Source organism: Uranotaenia lowii, chromosome 3 (assembly GCF_029784155.1).
Source record: "Uranotaenia lowii strain MFRU-FL chromosome 3, ASM2978415v1, whole genome shotgun sequence".
NCBI lineage: Eukaryota > Metazoa > Arthropoda > Insecta > Diptera > Culicidae > Uranotaenia > Uranotaenia lowii.
In genome coordinates, this window is record NC_073693.1 from 285596787 (window position 1) to 285613106 (window position 16320).

The following is a 16320-nucleotide window of genomic DNA, read 5'->3' on the forward strand; positions in this document are numbered from 1 at the left end:
TAACTGTTCTACTCCCTATTCACTAACACTAAATCATGGCTAGCACCAAACCATATGCCGCCCGCCTTGAAATACTATTTCAATACAAGTACCGTTATGTTTACATTTTTCTGTTCTGTTTTCATCACTGTTTCGTGTGTTGAATGTTTTCACTAAAATCTAAATTTAGTTGCTGCTGTTGCTGTTTCTGCTGTACTTCATTGTTGCAGTTGCAAACGAATTGGACCGGGCCTGCTGGAGCTGAATGATTTCTTCTGGTTGAACTCGGTGTGGGTGTTGGCTGCTGTTTGGAGTTTGGGATCGGCGAAACTGCGAGGTGAGTAATTGTTGCATTTTCGGTGAAATTGAGCAAATCAATTGCAGAAGACTGAAATTGTTGCCCCAAAATTGTACTTCTTCGCGTGCTCTTCTTCTCGTTGTTGTGATTAGTGATTGATTTTGTTTATTGCAGCTGTTCTTGTGCGATGGATGGACCAAGGAAGCGGAATTCACTGCACGGTTTACCAATTCCTGATGGGCCCGATGATGTTCCTCTTGAACCGGTGCGGAGAATGTTCGGTGTTTCTCGGTTCTCCAGGAAACAATGTCGACCAGGTGAGTAAACAGAATCCTCAGGATCAGTGAAATTTCATTCCCCAATTGGACCTCAATGAAATTTGTTTTCCCGCAACATAATTGCAGATGCTGCTGCTAAACCGGATACGGGTGGTGATCGTGGTGATGGATTGCTGCTGAATGGATGATGCAGCATGATGAGCAGCTTCAATTGCATCGATTGATGCGCCTGTGGTGGTGGCTGGACCTGGTGAATGGCCCGGATAGCTGACCCAAATGCTCGATGGTATGCTGAGGTGATGTGCGATGTTTGTGCTGCGTTGCCACTGCGTCGGTGAATGGCTGCTCGACCCGCGCGACAACCAATGGAGTAACCTGCGTGTGAAGGAAGTGCTGAACATTTTGACAAATGTTAAATAAAAAAGGAACTTCCCTGGATGCGGAGGCGCTGGGCCTCCGCACACGCTCCAACGACGCTTGTCGATCTTTAGTATGATGACATCCTTCTTACGATTTTCTTCAGGAAGCTCTCGCAAATATCGCAAGGTTGGCCAAACCTTTTAGGCTCATACGCAAGAGCTTGGAGTGATTTATAATGACTCCTTGTACTTCGCAGGATGATTCTGATCATTCGATAGTATGATGAGGAATGATTAGCTCATGATCATGCAGACTTAACTTAATCCTTTCTCCATGGGAGTGTCATGCTTTCATGCAAACGTGTAATTCTTAGGATGATATGCTTTCTTCAGACAGTACGATTTCTTAATAACGATATGGTTTCAAAATTTGATTCAATGAGCTGTAGTGTGAGTTTTGATGAATGGCTTGAATTGACTTCTTAATGATGTTGATTCTTAAACTTGACTTTACTTCATTCATATCGAGCATTTGTAGAGTGTTGGAAACTTAATTTTAATTTTGTGATTAAGACCAGCGGGTTAAACAATTCTCATTAACAGTTTTCTGCATAAATTTTATTGATCTTGTGATTGTAGATTATCGTTGATAGGTAAAATACAAATTTTGGAGATTGCTCTATCATACGATCCAGACTGTGTGCGCACAGTGACGACACGAACGTTGCCATCTGGTCCAGGATGTACTGCTTCGATTCTCGCTATTGGCCATTTTAATGGTGGAAGATTATCCTCTTTTAGGACAACCATCATGCCAACTCTGAGATTGTCGTTTTGCTTGGTCCATTTAGTTCGACTGTGGAGATCTGATAGGTACATTGATGACCACTTTTTCCACAGTTGCTGTGACGTTTGTTGCATTCTTTGCCAGACATTCAAACGGTTTTCTGGAACTTCGTTCCAATCATGTTCTGGGGGTGCGATTAGCTGTTTCTGAACTAAAAAATGACCAGGGGTGAGTGGCTCAAAATCCTCAGGATCATTACTCAGGGCTGTGAGAGGACGCGAATTCAATGCAGCTTCAATACGTACAATTATTGATTGTAATTCTTCATGTACCAGCGAACGTGAACCAATAGTTCTTTTCAGTAGAGTCTTAAACGACTTCACAGCCGACTCCCACAGGCCGCCAAAGTTTGGAGAACGAGCAGGAATGAACTGGAAGTCAATTCCTCGATCTGCAGCGTAGTTTATCACAGAGTCCTGAAACGTTTTACTGGCAAAAAGCTGATGTACTTCGTCCAAAACTCGTTTTGCGCCGACGAAATTCTTTGCGTTATCGCACATGACTAGACTTGGAGCGCTTCGACGACCACAAAATCTTTGGAATGTGGCCAAGAATGCTTGTGTGGACAGATCTGCTGCTAACTCTATGTGAACTGCTTTAGTCACCAGGCAAACATAGATAGCTATGAAGACTTTCGTGGGTCGAGCTTTGCGCTGAGGATAGGTTATGTAAAAAGGTCCACAGTAATCTACTCCGACCTTTTGGAATACTGGACATTGTGTGACTCTGTGCTTAGGTAACTCCGCCATAAGTTGCTCTTGGATTTTCGGCCTAACGCGAAAGCATGCTACACATTTGAAAATGACTGCTCGAGCAAGTGTCCCAATGTTCGTTGGCCAGAATCGTTCTCGAACAGATGCTATCAACAGCTGTTGACCAGCGTGCAGTAGGTTCTGGTGGTAGTATATCATCACAGTTGTCGTGAACGGATGTCGATGATCGAGTATGAATGGATGCTTTCGGGATTCGTGGATTGCAGCGTTACGTAGTCGACCTCCAACTCTAATCAAACCATCTACCATTACAGGATTCAAGGATGCGATTTTCGATGAATTTGATATCGGACGATTGTTCAACAAGTCAGCATATTCTTTGGCAAAACCTTCTTGTTGAGCTATGCGCACGAGTGTCTTAAGCGATTCGTCTAACTCAGTAACCTTGAGGGGACCACTCTTCCGACTTTTTCTGTTCAACTTTTGTGAATTGAAACGACAACGTTGCATCCAAGCTACGAGACGGACAAGTTCGGTGTAAGAGGACTTTAAACCAAAAATCTCGTTGTGCTCGGTCGTCTGTATTGTTGCAGTAGTAGCTGGTTTCTCTTCCAACATCGTAACGTCTACGTTTTCCTCCTGGCTCTGCTCGTTCTTTGGCCAATGTTGCTCATCAAGTTGAAGCCATGTAGGACCCTGAAACCATATCGTTTGGTACTGTAGTTGAGCTGCAGTCATTCCTCGAGAAATAAGGTCAGCAGGATTCTCAATTCCTGCCACATGATTCCAGTGTCCTCCATCGGTGATGTGTTGAATCTCAGACACACGATTAGCTACGAACTCTTTCCATCGAGAAGGTGGAGATGCTAGCCAACACTTCACTATCATGGAGTCCGTCCAAAAGTACGATTTCACTGACGTCAACTTGATGCTACTCTGAACCTTTTCGTACAAATGCGCTAGTGTAAGGGCAGAAGAAAGCTCCAAACGGGGCATAGATTGCTTCTTTTTCTTCTGCTTCAAGTTCTCAAGAGGAGCAACTCGGGATTTTGACGTTAAAAGACGGACTAAAACTGACCCATTCTGATCGACTGACCTTATATAAATACATGCTCCATACGCCTTCTCTGACGCATCGCAAAACCCATGTATTTCAACTGACTGAGTACTGACAGATAAACCGACCCATCTAGGAACTGACAAACTATCTAGACTGACAAAATTTCTGCGGAACTCTCTCCATTGCTCTGAGAGATCATCGGTAAGCTTATCATCCCAATCGCACTGTAATTTCCACAACTGCTGAACAAATATCTTGGCTTGGACCACGACTGGTCCGACTAGACCCAGGGGATCAAACAATCTTGCAACATCTGACAAAACCTTTCTCTTGGTTATTACTGACGCTTCATCCCACTTAATGGTGCTGAACTGAAATTCATCTGAGCTAGGCTGCCACTTCAAGCCTAGTGTCTTAACTGTAGATTGGGAGGAATCAAGTTCTAACACTGATCTTTCTTCTCGAAGATCAACTGACACTTCTTCAAGGATTTCTGACTCATTCGACACATACTTTCGTAATGACATTCCAGCTGACTTCATAACCTTCATCATTTCTCTCACAAGAAGCTTGCCTTCTTCAACAGACCCAACTCCTGCGAGCATATCATCAACGTAAAATGATTTCTTAAGCACTTCTGACGCAATCGGACAATTTACGGCTTCTTGATCAGCCAACTCTTGCAAACATCTTGTCGCTAAATACGGTGCTGATGACGTGCCGTACGTCACGGTTGTAAGTTGGAAAATACGTATGAAATCATCACTAGAATCACGCCATAGGATTCTCTGAAGAGGTTGATCTGACTCTTGAACTCTAACCATTCGATACATTTTAGCTACATCTGCAACGACGGCATATCGATGAAGCCGGAATCGCAGAATAATGTCCACCAGTTCATCTTGTACCACAGGTCCGACCATTAACGCATCGTTGAGCGAAATTCCGGTTGATGTTCGACAAGATGCGTCGAAAACGACTCTTAACTTTGTAGTAGTACTGTCGGGCTTCAGGACAGCATGGTGAGGCATGTAATAGCTTCGTTCTTGTTCAGCGCTTTCTAAAATCTCTTTCATATGACCAAGATCGAGATATTCGTGGATGAAAGCTGCATATTCCTTCTTCAACTCTGGATTAGCATCCAGACGCCTTTCCAATGCTAGAAAACGTTTAGTAGCTGAGTGCATCGAATCGCCTAACTGACACAAAACTGACTCTTTCTTCGGTAGGGTAACAACAAAACGTCCTGCTTCATCTCTCTTTGTGGTTTGCTTAAAAATCCTCTCGCACATCGACTCCTCAATGGAATGAGTGCTAGTGACACGACATGTTTCTAGCTCCCAGAATCTCGTGAGCTGCTTTTGTAAGTCGCTTGTAGAACAGACTAAGGTGTGCGACACTTCTGATGGAGCTTCTACCACTCGACCTGACACAATCCAACCAAAAACTGTATTCTGAAGCGTGGGACCGTTTTTCGACATTTTCTGACGTTCATCCTTCAACAAGTCCAAATAATATTCGGCACCGATTATGATATCGATCCGCTTTGATTCGTGGAAGTAAGGATCAGCTAGCAAAGCGGAATCGGGAAGCGACATAAACGAGGGATCAAACGATGTCGTAGGTAGTTGAAGGGTAAGTTTTGGCAACACGAAAAACTCCATAGTTTCTTGGAATTCAGAGATTTTCGGCGATCGTGGACCAACTTTAGCACTTATGCTCTTCGTCGAAACTGACTGAGACGAACCGATACCCTGGACTGACAAAAACGTTGGCGATTCTTTGAACTTCAGCTTTCTCGAAAACTCTCGAGTCATGAGGCAATGTTGCGAGCAGGAATCCAACAATGCTCTAGCAATCAGAGCATTACCGTGACGGTCCTTAATCTTGATAAGTGCGGTAGAAAGCAAAATATTTGCTGTAGGTTTAGCAGGAAGTGCGACGTAATTTTGGCTTGTGCTTGGCATGGGAGAATTCAATTGTGTGGTTGTGTTGTGTGAATTGTGTGTTGCATTATGTGTTTGAGTGTGTGGGTGTTCCGTAACTATTGGTCTGGCGTGTTGTCTTTGCTGTTGGTGAGTTTGCTGTGAATAAACTTGGGTGCTTCTTTGGGTAATAGGTTGTGCATTTGACTGTTGACTGGGTCTCGAATTCGACGGATTTTGAACGGAGGATCGCGTAGCATGCAGCATAGTGTGATGCCTTTGTTGACACAACCGACAACTGCTACGATTGCAATTCGATGCGAAATGTCCAGGCTGCAGACAATTTCGGCAGACTCTACTTCGATTGGCGGCTTCAAGGCGTTCTGCAATTTTCATTCGAAGGAATCTTTGGCAGTGGAAGGGCGAATGCCATGGTTCGTTACAAAATGGACATCGATTGGGTGACTTAAAGGCTGTGTGGCATACTGACTGCCCTCTAGGCTGCTTGTGATCGGCGATATTGGAGCGGGGTTCTTTGGCAGGAGCGACTGACTGCAGAACGGAACAGTAGTTGCGTAGGAACTTTCTCATGTCCTCATATTTTGGCACTTCTGTGCTGTTGTGATGAGTTTCCCAATTTCTCAGAGTGACAGAATCTAGCCTGGTGTAGAGCATATGCGCTAGTATGGTGCTCCAACCATCGGTGTCCTCGCCAACCTTTTGCAGCATCATTAGGTTTTTCTCAAACTCAGTTATGAGATAGTTGATGCTGTCATAACCTTCTTTTCGGATCGATTCCAACGAAAACAATCCGTCTAAGTATGCCTTTACTATGAGTTTTTTGTTCTCATACCGCTCCGTCAGAATGTCCCAAGCTATGATGTAATTAGCATCTGACAGCTCAATAGAGAGTATCTCCTTCAGTGCATCGCCGGAGAGAGCTGACCTTAGATAGGTAAACTTCTCCATGGGTGCGAGTTGCTCGTTGTTGTGGATTAGGCTCTGGAAGCTATCGCGGAACGAAACCCAATCGCGAAGCTTTCCACCAAAGCTGGGCAATCGAATCTCTGGCAGCTTCACTCTTGATCCCATGGACACACGCTCATGATTGTGAGAAGACTCGCTCAAGCTTGCAGGTTGATGTCGGATGCTCTGCAACTTCGAAAGCGCACCCTTTAGCTGGAAGAAACGATCCTCAAAGCTAAGCAGTATCTTGTCGTTTTCTTCTTCCCGCTGGAATCCAGCTTCTTCTTTTGCCTCGCCGTAGAGCTCCTTGTCTTTCTTTTCTTCACTTTCAAACACAATCATCTCAATTTTGCTTCTCACTTCGTGAAATTCACCAAACACAGGCTCCAAGGCTTCAAGCCTTGAAGCAATCTGACACTCATCACGTTCTGCTTCGTAATTTTGCACAAATCGTTCTACACTATCCATTAGAAGCACTATTTGTCGCTCTCTCCTTTGTAATGACTTCAGCTGAACGTTTTTAGCCATTTTTGTTGAAAATTATACCAACTTCTACTTTAGATTCAAAAAACTCTCTCAAAAGAGCTGAAAAAGTAGTGATTCAACCCAAAACTGGGGAAAGCGTAAAAAATAATTTTCAATTTTCGAACAATCTGACACCCTTGGACCCAATTTGTCCAAAACTGACGAAATTCTGACCAAACACTTAAAATGGCTCACTTACTGATGACGTTCAGGAGTTGATTTTTAAATTCCGACAAACGATTTGAACTTTCTGACAAATCAGGCAACTTTGGACCCAATCCGTCCAATACAGAAACGATGATGACTGACACAGGCTTCAAACTTTCGACAAATTGAGCTTTGCAATTTCACACAAGTTCTTAACTGACTTAAAGTTTCTGACACACGCTTATTTTCCAACAATTTTTCTAGCAAATCATTTACTGATTTTATTTTTGACGATTTCAGACGATATTTCAGACCAAAATTCTGGTAAACTTTATTTCTGACAACTCCAGACAAATTCAGACAAGATTTCTAACAAACTTAAATTTCTGATGATATTTCTGACAAATTCAGACAAGATTTCTGACAAACTTAATTTCTGACTTAATTCAGATACCTTGGACCCACTCCGTCCAGTACTGAACAATTCTGACTTGCACCTTTTGTGCTACTGACATGCACCTTAATGTGCTACTGACTTTTGCACCTTAATGTGCTACTGACTTTTGCACCTTAATGTGCTTCCGACTTTGAGTAAATTCACTTACTTAAGATCGACTCAACGTTTAATCCGTTCGCGACGCGAATTCCGAGACCACCCAATATTGACAGCAGCGAGTGGGCACAACCAATATGAACAGCAAAGTGAAAAATGCCAATGAATTACCAAGACCAAATTGTTGAAACGGACAGGGCACACACTTCATGCAACTAAAAACAATTCACATTCAATTCTGTGTTTTATTCAACAGCACATATGTTCTGGCCTCATGCATCAAGCCAACAAATACTTCCTGGTAATCAAATCCTTTTTAATTGCTCCTTAATCTGCTTCCCGAACTTCAAGTCTCCGCCAGGGTGTCGATTGGAGTTGTATGCCGCTTCACGGATGGTAACTGGGCCTTGAATATCCAAACCACTTATTGTTCTGATTTCGCGATGGCTGAACACTATAGTCCGATGCAATTAATTGCATCCAAGCCAAGCCAACTTTCTAAGCGAATGCACTTGTTTTGTTTGCACTAACAATCACTTCAGTTCAGAGTCTAAATGCGATGGCGATTTTAGAACCCAAAATGGTTCACACTTTGGCTGCTGTCGAGATGATTTCACACTTAACTTAAGTCCGATTTTTGTTCCAGGACCACTTCCGGACGGTCATCCGGCTCGAAGGACCAAATATTTTGGCACCGGAACTATTTCGGAACGCGAAAAGAAATCCGAAAACACTAATCGTTTCACTAAACGAAACACTTTATTCTTCGGTTTGATTGGGGGTTTATTAACAAGCGAAGTGAATACGGCGGCGGTTTGGTTTGAAGTGTTTATCTTGTATCGAAGCAAAAGTTGCGAACGGGATAAATGTATATAAAGCAAAAACCTTTTCTATACATACAATTACATTATTTGCTAGTATTAAAATCTGAGAGTAGAAAAGCTTCTGCTCACGCAGCTGAACAGAGCTTATATCCATCCGAAAGCTATTTTAGATCACTTTCGGATGGACCTAATTTGACGTCTACCTAACTGTTCTACTCCCTATTCACTAACACTAAATCATGGCTAGCACCAAAACACCGAAAAAACGCGCATCAAAGTTTTTGTTTTCTTGTTTTTTTTTTCAGATAGTTGTAACATTCGTAGTAACGTTAAAAACCTTCAAACTTTCGACAAAGCTATAAATATTTGCATATCATAATTTTTATGAGGTACTCATCAAAAATCTTTGATTTGAAAATAAATTTTTTCCACTATCATGAGATAAATTCCAAATTACATAGTTTTGGAACTGCAATGTATCAATATTCCTAATTCCTATTTCTTTTTTCTTAATTCAAGAAGGAAAATTTTGTTTTTAATTTTGTACTTCGACTTTTCAACTGAAACTCCAATGTGATGATGAATATTTAATCAGTATTGATCTCTCGCGTTTGAACAAACGATCTACAGTTATATTTTGTATTTTATTAAGCAGAAATATAGCTTGATATTAGAATAAATACACTAGTTCTTTTTGTTTACTAACTGCTACAGATATATCTTTAATTAAAACTAAAAAAAAATAAGAGACCCTTAGAAAAAGTGCCCCGGGCTTCCCGACGGCTTAATCTGGTCCTGCTTAAAAGTATTTTATAAGGGAGAATAACTTAATTGAATGTTTGTTTATAGACGAACAGAATATAAAGCAACTATAAAAGTTCAAAAGTAAGAAAATGTTACTTAAGTAGTTGTTACTTGTCATCTTTGCTAGTAAAAGACAGTGAGACAAGTGAGACAGTTTACGCTGAGACAGTGAATAAGTGCAAACATGGTAGTTTTTTCAACAAAGCACCAAAATACTACTTTAATTAGACATAGACATTTTATCACTTGATTACTTGCATTATCTCTGGATTGAAAAAAAAAAGTAGAACAATCGATGCATGTAAATTTGAATGACAAATTGAATGAATTAAACGTCTATTGTTGCGCTAGATGGCATAATCCTTAGATTTGTTAATATTTTGTTATGGATAGTATTCACTTGATAAGTAAGAGAGTATTCCAACTGAAACTGTAGGGGAGAGTTGGATTACTTGACTCCCTTTTTCCTGTTTTCATCGTATCGTTACAGAAGCTCAGTTTTAAGATTATAAAAATTTTCATGCTACGAAAAACTTTATTGTTTAGGAAAAAAATTTGACAGTTTCTTCGAAAATTGCATAGTCACAACATGAACATGACACGACTAACAACATGACTTACAAAGCTTATCGGTTTTAGTTTTTACACACTACTTTTTTTTTCTTGATTTCTAAACATTTTCAGACTGACTCACAGCTATACTTTTCTAAAAAATTCTTTTTAAAATTGTTTTAAAAATAACTGAGTTTTTTTTATTATTTTCGAAGCATGTTTGGTAACAAAATGATGGGATCAAATATTTCTTTAAAACCTCATGCATTTATCAATTTAGCTATCTCAAACTTCAACACTGTGAAAAAATTAATGAAATAAAAGTTGTATTCGGAAACACTGAGATAAAACAATTAAAATATATTTCTATGGAAACGTTTGTTATTTTGGCAACACTAGGTACAACAAACAAAAAAAGTTGGTCATTGATCTTTTCCTGTGAGCGACAGACATGTCTAAATGAATCTTTGAATTGACATTCGTAAGAATAGTAAAATCACGACAATGGCGTTGTTGGTACAATAAACACAGAGAGCGCAGATTGTCAAGATTGCTGCTGCGAAAAATTTGATTCTGATGGGGTCTCTGGTAGAAAAACGGATTGGCACAGGGAGTTTCTCAAGTTTCAATTGAGAATTGAGGTGAGAAGGAATGTAGATATGAGATAAAGTATACGCAGAAAATAAAAGAAAATTAAATAATAGTAGTTTTTGGCAACATTCAAGGTAAATAAAGTAAAATACATTTCTATGGCAACGTTTGTTACGTTGGCAACACTAGGTACAACAAACAAAACAAAGTAAGTCATTGATCTATTCTTATTTTCATAGAAGTGGAAATATCTCAGATATTTGAGAAACAATATTAACAAGAGTTGTAGTGAATTGTAGTTATGAGTCAGTTTTAAAATGATTTAGAAAGATAAAGCAAAAAAAAGGGGATTTTGCAGTTTCGCTAGAATAAATGGTATCAAATGTTTATCGAAACTCTGGCACCGTTGAGTGACCCCCAATGAGCTGAAATCTGGGAACCTTCTGGCAGGCCAAGAAACAATCTCTATTTTTGGACCACAATAATGATAAATTTTATGGAGAGATTAATCACCGTAATTTATGTTTGTTACTTTAATTCATCAGCCTTATTGGTGAAAAGTGATGTCCTTTTTAGTAGGGACATCTTAAGATTTTGAAATTTTAAAGATGGATAGAACGTGAGATGAAATGACAGATGGTGAAAATGAGCGGGTAATATTTATTTAGAAGCATTATCATCACATATCAAATATTTGTTTCGCATTTGATATGCATTATGTTCTAAATATATTCTAACGTTTTATCCATCTATAAAATTTCATAATCTTAAGATGTCCCTGCTAAAAAGAACATCACTTTACACCAATAAGGCCGATAAATTAAAGTAACAAAAAATGATAAAGTTTGTTGATTTAACATTTACTTCTATTTAAGTGCTCCTTATTTTCACAATGTTCCTAGTTTTTCGTTTGGTTATCTCTCACGTATCACTAACACAAAAAAGATAATGAAAATAGACATACTGTGTTGATATTTGTTATATATACAAAATAAAAGCACGACAAAACCAGAAAAATTTGATATCATGTGCCATGAGGATCAACAAGTATTTTTAGATGCTAAGTTTGTTGTTCTGACTACCACAATCTGATTCTAATTGGCTCAGTTGTGTACACGAATGCTCACACAAAACATGATCATCCTCAATAAGGAGGTTCATCAATCCGTCTAGTAAACTTCCTTCTATCGGTACAAAATATGACCTTGCTTCCTGGAACTAAATCTCCGAAGATTATTGTTGCTGAACCGATTTACGACACCAATTACCGAAATGATCCGGAACGGGTTTCTTATTCATTAGCTCTGTCTACGCCAGAACGTCCCTCTAAAGAAAATAGAGAAAAAAATAGAACAAATCCTCTGTCTAATCGCAGACCGTGTATATTATTACATTGTCAGATCGCTAGTTCTTGTATCGCTTCTCAACCCGAGGGCTCTGCAGCTCTGATACAGTTTGATTGTGAACGATAGCGAGCTACAGTCTAACCACGGCAAACTTCAAAGAAAGACACATTCGCACAAAAGAACCGCGCTCAATGGTCGCGCTTCTGAAAAGTTCGCGGAAAATGATGCTCTCGAATGCCCTTTCTTCAAACAAATCACCCAAACCTCACAATCCACCCTTCTCTTCATCATCAACCCAGCAAAAAAACACCGAAGGCTAACTACTTTAATCGATTTAACACTGCTAGATTTATCTGTTTTGTTTTTTATCTTTTCACCGCCATCCCCAAGATTTGGCCCCAACTTACCGAAGCGTTTATCCCAGCCAAATGTTCCCAAATGGGCTAGTTTAAGTAGGGTTTCAGGGCCTTCCAGTTGATACAAATTGAACCCACCAACTCAAAGCCTCGAGGGGCAAAAGGGAAAACTTAGAAATGATGTTTTTTTCCCTTCTTACACGCCGCTGAAAATGGAGATCCAGCAAAAAAGAAACGGTTCTTGGACGATCTAATCAATTATCGGCGAGAGTTTCCCCCAAGCTAAAGGAGCTCTTGAGCCGATGATTACACTTTAGTGAGCTTTTTGTTCTACACGTGCAACAATTTTCTTACTCTGCATAGCTTCTTCCACCCGCGTCTTCGGAAACTAAAGATCTATAACTTCAAATGGGTGTAAATTGTATGTTTCCGGGTTCAGGCCTTTGCTTTTACTGTGAGGTTGATTTCCATTCTTTCACCTATTATGGAACCAGAGCAAACTGCATGTAAAGTTTGTTCAGAATTTGAATGGGGGAGAAATGTTGCCAAATTGATGCTGCTTGGTTCAATTTTCTTTTACAAAGTTACACAAGACTCGGCTCAAGTGGGGTCATAACCTTTGAAGCAGCTTGACTTTGAAAATTAATTGCTCTTTTAGAGTGTTAGAACAGAATCCGTAAGAAATATAGAATGACTACAAACAGGGCTTATGAGCATAGTTCCAGGATGGAAATTTATCGCGACAAAATTAATTATGAAGAAACTATAAGAGATACACCCATAGAAGTGGTTGTAAAAATTCAATACCTATTTAAAAAATCTCTAAAAAAAACGAACACACACATATAGGATCTCAGTGAAACTTCATGTTTCTTTGAAGAGATCTAAATTCTACTTAAGACTAAAGCGTACATCTTACAAGGATATAATGGCTAGCATTTTACTGATGCTAACACCACTAATCCACAGAAAGAGTACTATGTATGCCGTAACCGGGACTCGATCTCATGACCTCTGGCTTAGAAGACTTGAACGCTATCCTCTAGGCCACGGTCGGCGCCGAAAAGGCGCTGAAAAGTGTGCTGTACCAAAAATGATATGATTTCAAAAGCATTACTGGCCTAAGGACTCGAGCTCACAAACAAGAAAAAAAATTATGGGATTTTCATCCAATTGGATAATTAATCTTTAAAATGAATATAGTGAGTATCGAACTCACTGCAACATCGCATCTCGGCTTGCTAGTCCGATATTTTACCCAGTGCACCATAGTCGGTTGGCAAACAAAAGTTTATTGGCATTATCCTCCTGCCACAGCTGATTACCAAAACAACGCAATGCGTCTACCGTTTGGCCGGTTTCTTTTGTTCATCTTCCTTTGTCTTTGATGTGAAATGGTTGATCTAATGCCTGGTTTACACACACAAACAACGCTCCGGCTACACAATGCTTGGACTATGCTTAGTAAGGCCGATTCGGCATAGAATCTTATACCGATAATTTCACCTCCATGGAAGTTCATTATCGGAGTAGAATCTGATTTGTCGGTGTAGACAAATGATGTTGCTTGCAAGAATGCTAAACAAACCATGCGCTTCAGTAACCTTAAATCAAATATTAGATCATGTCGTTTTTCCATGATTTACTCATGAAAACATTTTTCAAGGAACAGATAGAGCCAAATTGTCTTCTACAAAGTGGTAGCCAACAGTTTTTGAGACGACACTGCCGAGAGCACTACATACATATGACATTCGTAAGCCCGTTTTAATCTTTTGAATGTCGAAAAGTTTGGATGGGCCAAAAATAACAATATTCTGGCTCAAACTTTTGTAAATGAATTTCTACAAGAAATATGTCTTCTTAGCATTTGTATGAAATCAAAATGTGCACATTTTTCTCCAAGAGAGCAAACATATATCTTGAAGCGTTCGTTGGATATCAGGGATTTTTTTAGCACAACTTGTACTTTTTAAATTGGCATATCTCGGATTGATGCAAACCAAAATAGTATTTTATGACGGTATTATTTAATTCTAATATCATTTATTTGATTGTAAAATTATAGAAGATAGGTAACTTTTAAACTCGAGAAAAAAAAGTTCAAAGTTTGGTTATTTTCAATACAAATTCACACAAATTCATTTCAAGACCCTATGAAAGAGAGCATTCCCATTTCTGGTGCCATAATCGAACTTTCACCATGTTGTATTTGCCTGAGTCCATTGCAATGCATTAATAAGCGATACAGAGGATTTGGTCAAGTTTTTAAAATAAGCTTGCCAGATTGCCGGTTTTATCCGGGTTTGCCCGGATATTTGATGCAAAATTTCGAGAAAGTCCGGTCCGGCCCGGTTGCCCGGATATAGTGAAAAAAGTCCGGATATTGTCCGGATTTTTTCACAATTTTCACAAAGAAACCAAAAAAATCGAAGTTTTTGAGTAAGTTTTAGCAACGGTATGGTCATTTTCAACGGTTGTTTCAAATAATTTCGCTGATTTACTTTTATAAACCTTTATATATTTGAGTGTTTCAAGAAGATTTTGGAAGTCTGCAATTACATTAATGAAATATTAATTTCATTTTTTTGCATTTTTTCTTTGCTTTTATATATAGTAACACCTAAATTTTGCCCGGTTATTGTCTGGTTTTTGGATTTGAAAAATTGAAATCCATGCCCGGATTTTGCAAGGTTTTTTTGAAAAAATGCCCGGAATTGCTAGGCCCGGGTGGGAGTGGAAAAAATTCTGGCAACCTTATCCTAAAAACATTTTTTTGATTTGAAAAAAATCAGTTATTTCAAGTTTTCATAAAAATTTGACCAAATGTGCTTTATCGCTTATTGAAGCATCGCAATGCACTCAGGTAAAGAAAACGATGAAAATTCGACTTTTGCACGAGAAATGGAAATGGTCTCAAAAGGTCCTTAAATGTGTGAATTTGTATTGAAAATTAACAAACTTTGGAGTTATTTCTCGAGTTTAAAAGGTAACCTATCTCCCATAATTTCCTAATCAAATATTTAACATTTGAACTAAACACTGCCACGAAAAAAAAAACCGAGATAATGACACGTCCTAATATTTGATTTTAGTTAACTAGAGCGCGTGATTCGATGTGCATTTTTGCTGAAAACTTCATTTTTCTATCTCTTATAGTTAGTATCATTGTAATTAATTTTATCACAAAAAATTCCCACCTCCCAAGAAGTCATGATTATATAAGAGTCTGAGCTGTGGGTGTAGATATTGATAAGTATTTATTCAAATATACTTTAACCGATATACACCATTCAATGAAAAAACGGGAGACCCGAATAGCGCTATCTGGCGACAGAAATCTAAGTATTACACTCCGATTTTTTTCGAAGCTTTATCAGAGGTGCCAGGTGTCATAGATTTGTCCTGATTTTCTGTTTGTTGACTGTCCTGATTTTTGAAAAAAAATCGAATTGTCCTGATTTTTGAAAATTGGTCTTAAAAATGTCCTGATTTAAAAAAAAAACATCTCATTTTTGTTGCATAGATTTAGGCATTACAGCAGCTGTATTTCGCTTTTGTCAATGCAATCTATTGGTGTCCTAAAAAATTCAAATTTTATTTCGTAGTGTCATCATTTTTGAAAAAAAAAATACAACCTGGCACCTTTGATGGACAATCGTAAAATGTGTTGATCAGGGATGCCATCCGAATAAATTTTTAACACTTTTTTCTTTAATTATTTCAGAAATCTGATTTATTCTCGTTGGAGATGTAAAAGCTTTTTTGAATTAGAAAAAAAATTGATTCAATAATGTTTCAATATCTATCCAATTTTTAATTTGCACCAGCCTTTCGGAATTTTCAAGCGCAAATTTGATTCATTACTACACATTTTTCATATTATTCGAAAGACTTATGTCTGAGGTTTGTTAAACCTACACACAAGTTTGACAGATCCACAGTCATAAAAAATAGATAGAAATTAACAGAAAGTGTGTTGCGCTTGACCTCACTTGAAAACTTGCTCACGTCCTTGCAAAAATAGTGATCCCATTTACCACTTCAATGCATGGGATCTTTGGATACCATCGGTAACTATTAATTTTTTGAACCTGATTGAAAAAAGTTATGTCCATTATAAAGATTTTTTTGTTGTCGTCCCTCCATGCTGGAAACAAGCTGTGTATAATTTTTTTTTATATGATAGAGCTTGGA

At 38.8% G+C, this 16320-nt stretch overlaps 1 protein-coding gene across 1 annotated transcript; it reads right to left on the minus strand.

Annotated features, from left to right (window-relative positions):
* Nucleotides 1-646: 646 nt before the first annotated feature.
* On the minus strand, nucleotides 647-6953 carry LOC129753536 (uncharacterized). Its single transcript, XM_055749358.1, has 2 exons — nucleotides 1577-6953; nucleotides 647-930 (listed from the first exon to the last, which is right to left on the minus strand). Exons 1-2 carry the CDS (start codon nucleotides 6951-6953, stop codon nucleotides 647-649), a joined length of 5661 nt encoding a protein of 1886 aa, XP_055605333.1.
* Nucleotides 6954-16320: the final 9367 nt, after the last annotated feature.

Coding starts and splice junctions, on each gene's coding strand:
- LOC129753536 (XM_055749358.1), bottom strand. CDS start 6,953: ATGGCTAAAAACGTTCAGCTGAAGTCATTACAAAGGAGAGAGCGACAA. Junction 931..1,576: donor TAGAGCAATCTCCAAAATTT/GTATTTTACCTA, acceptor CTTCACACGCAG/GTTACTCCATTGGTTGTCGC.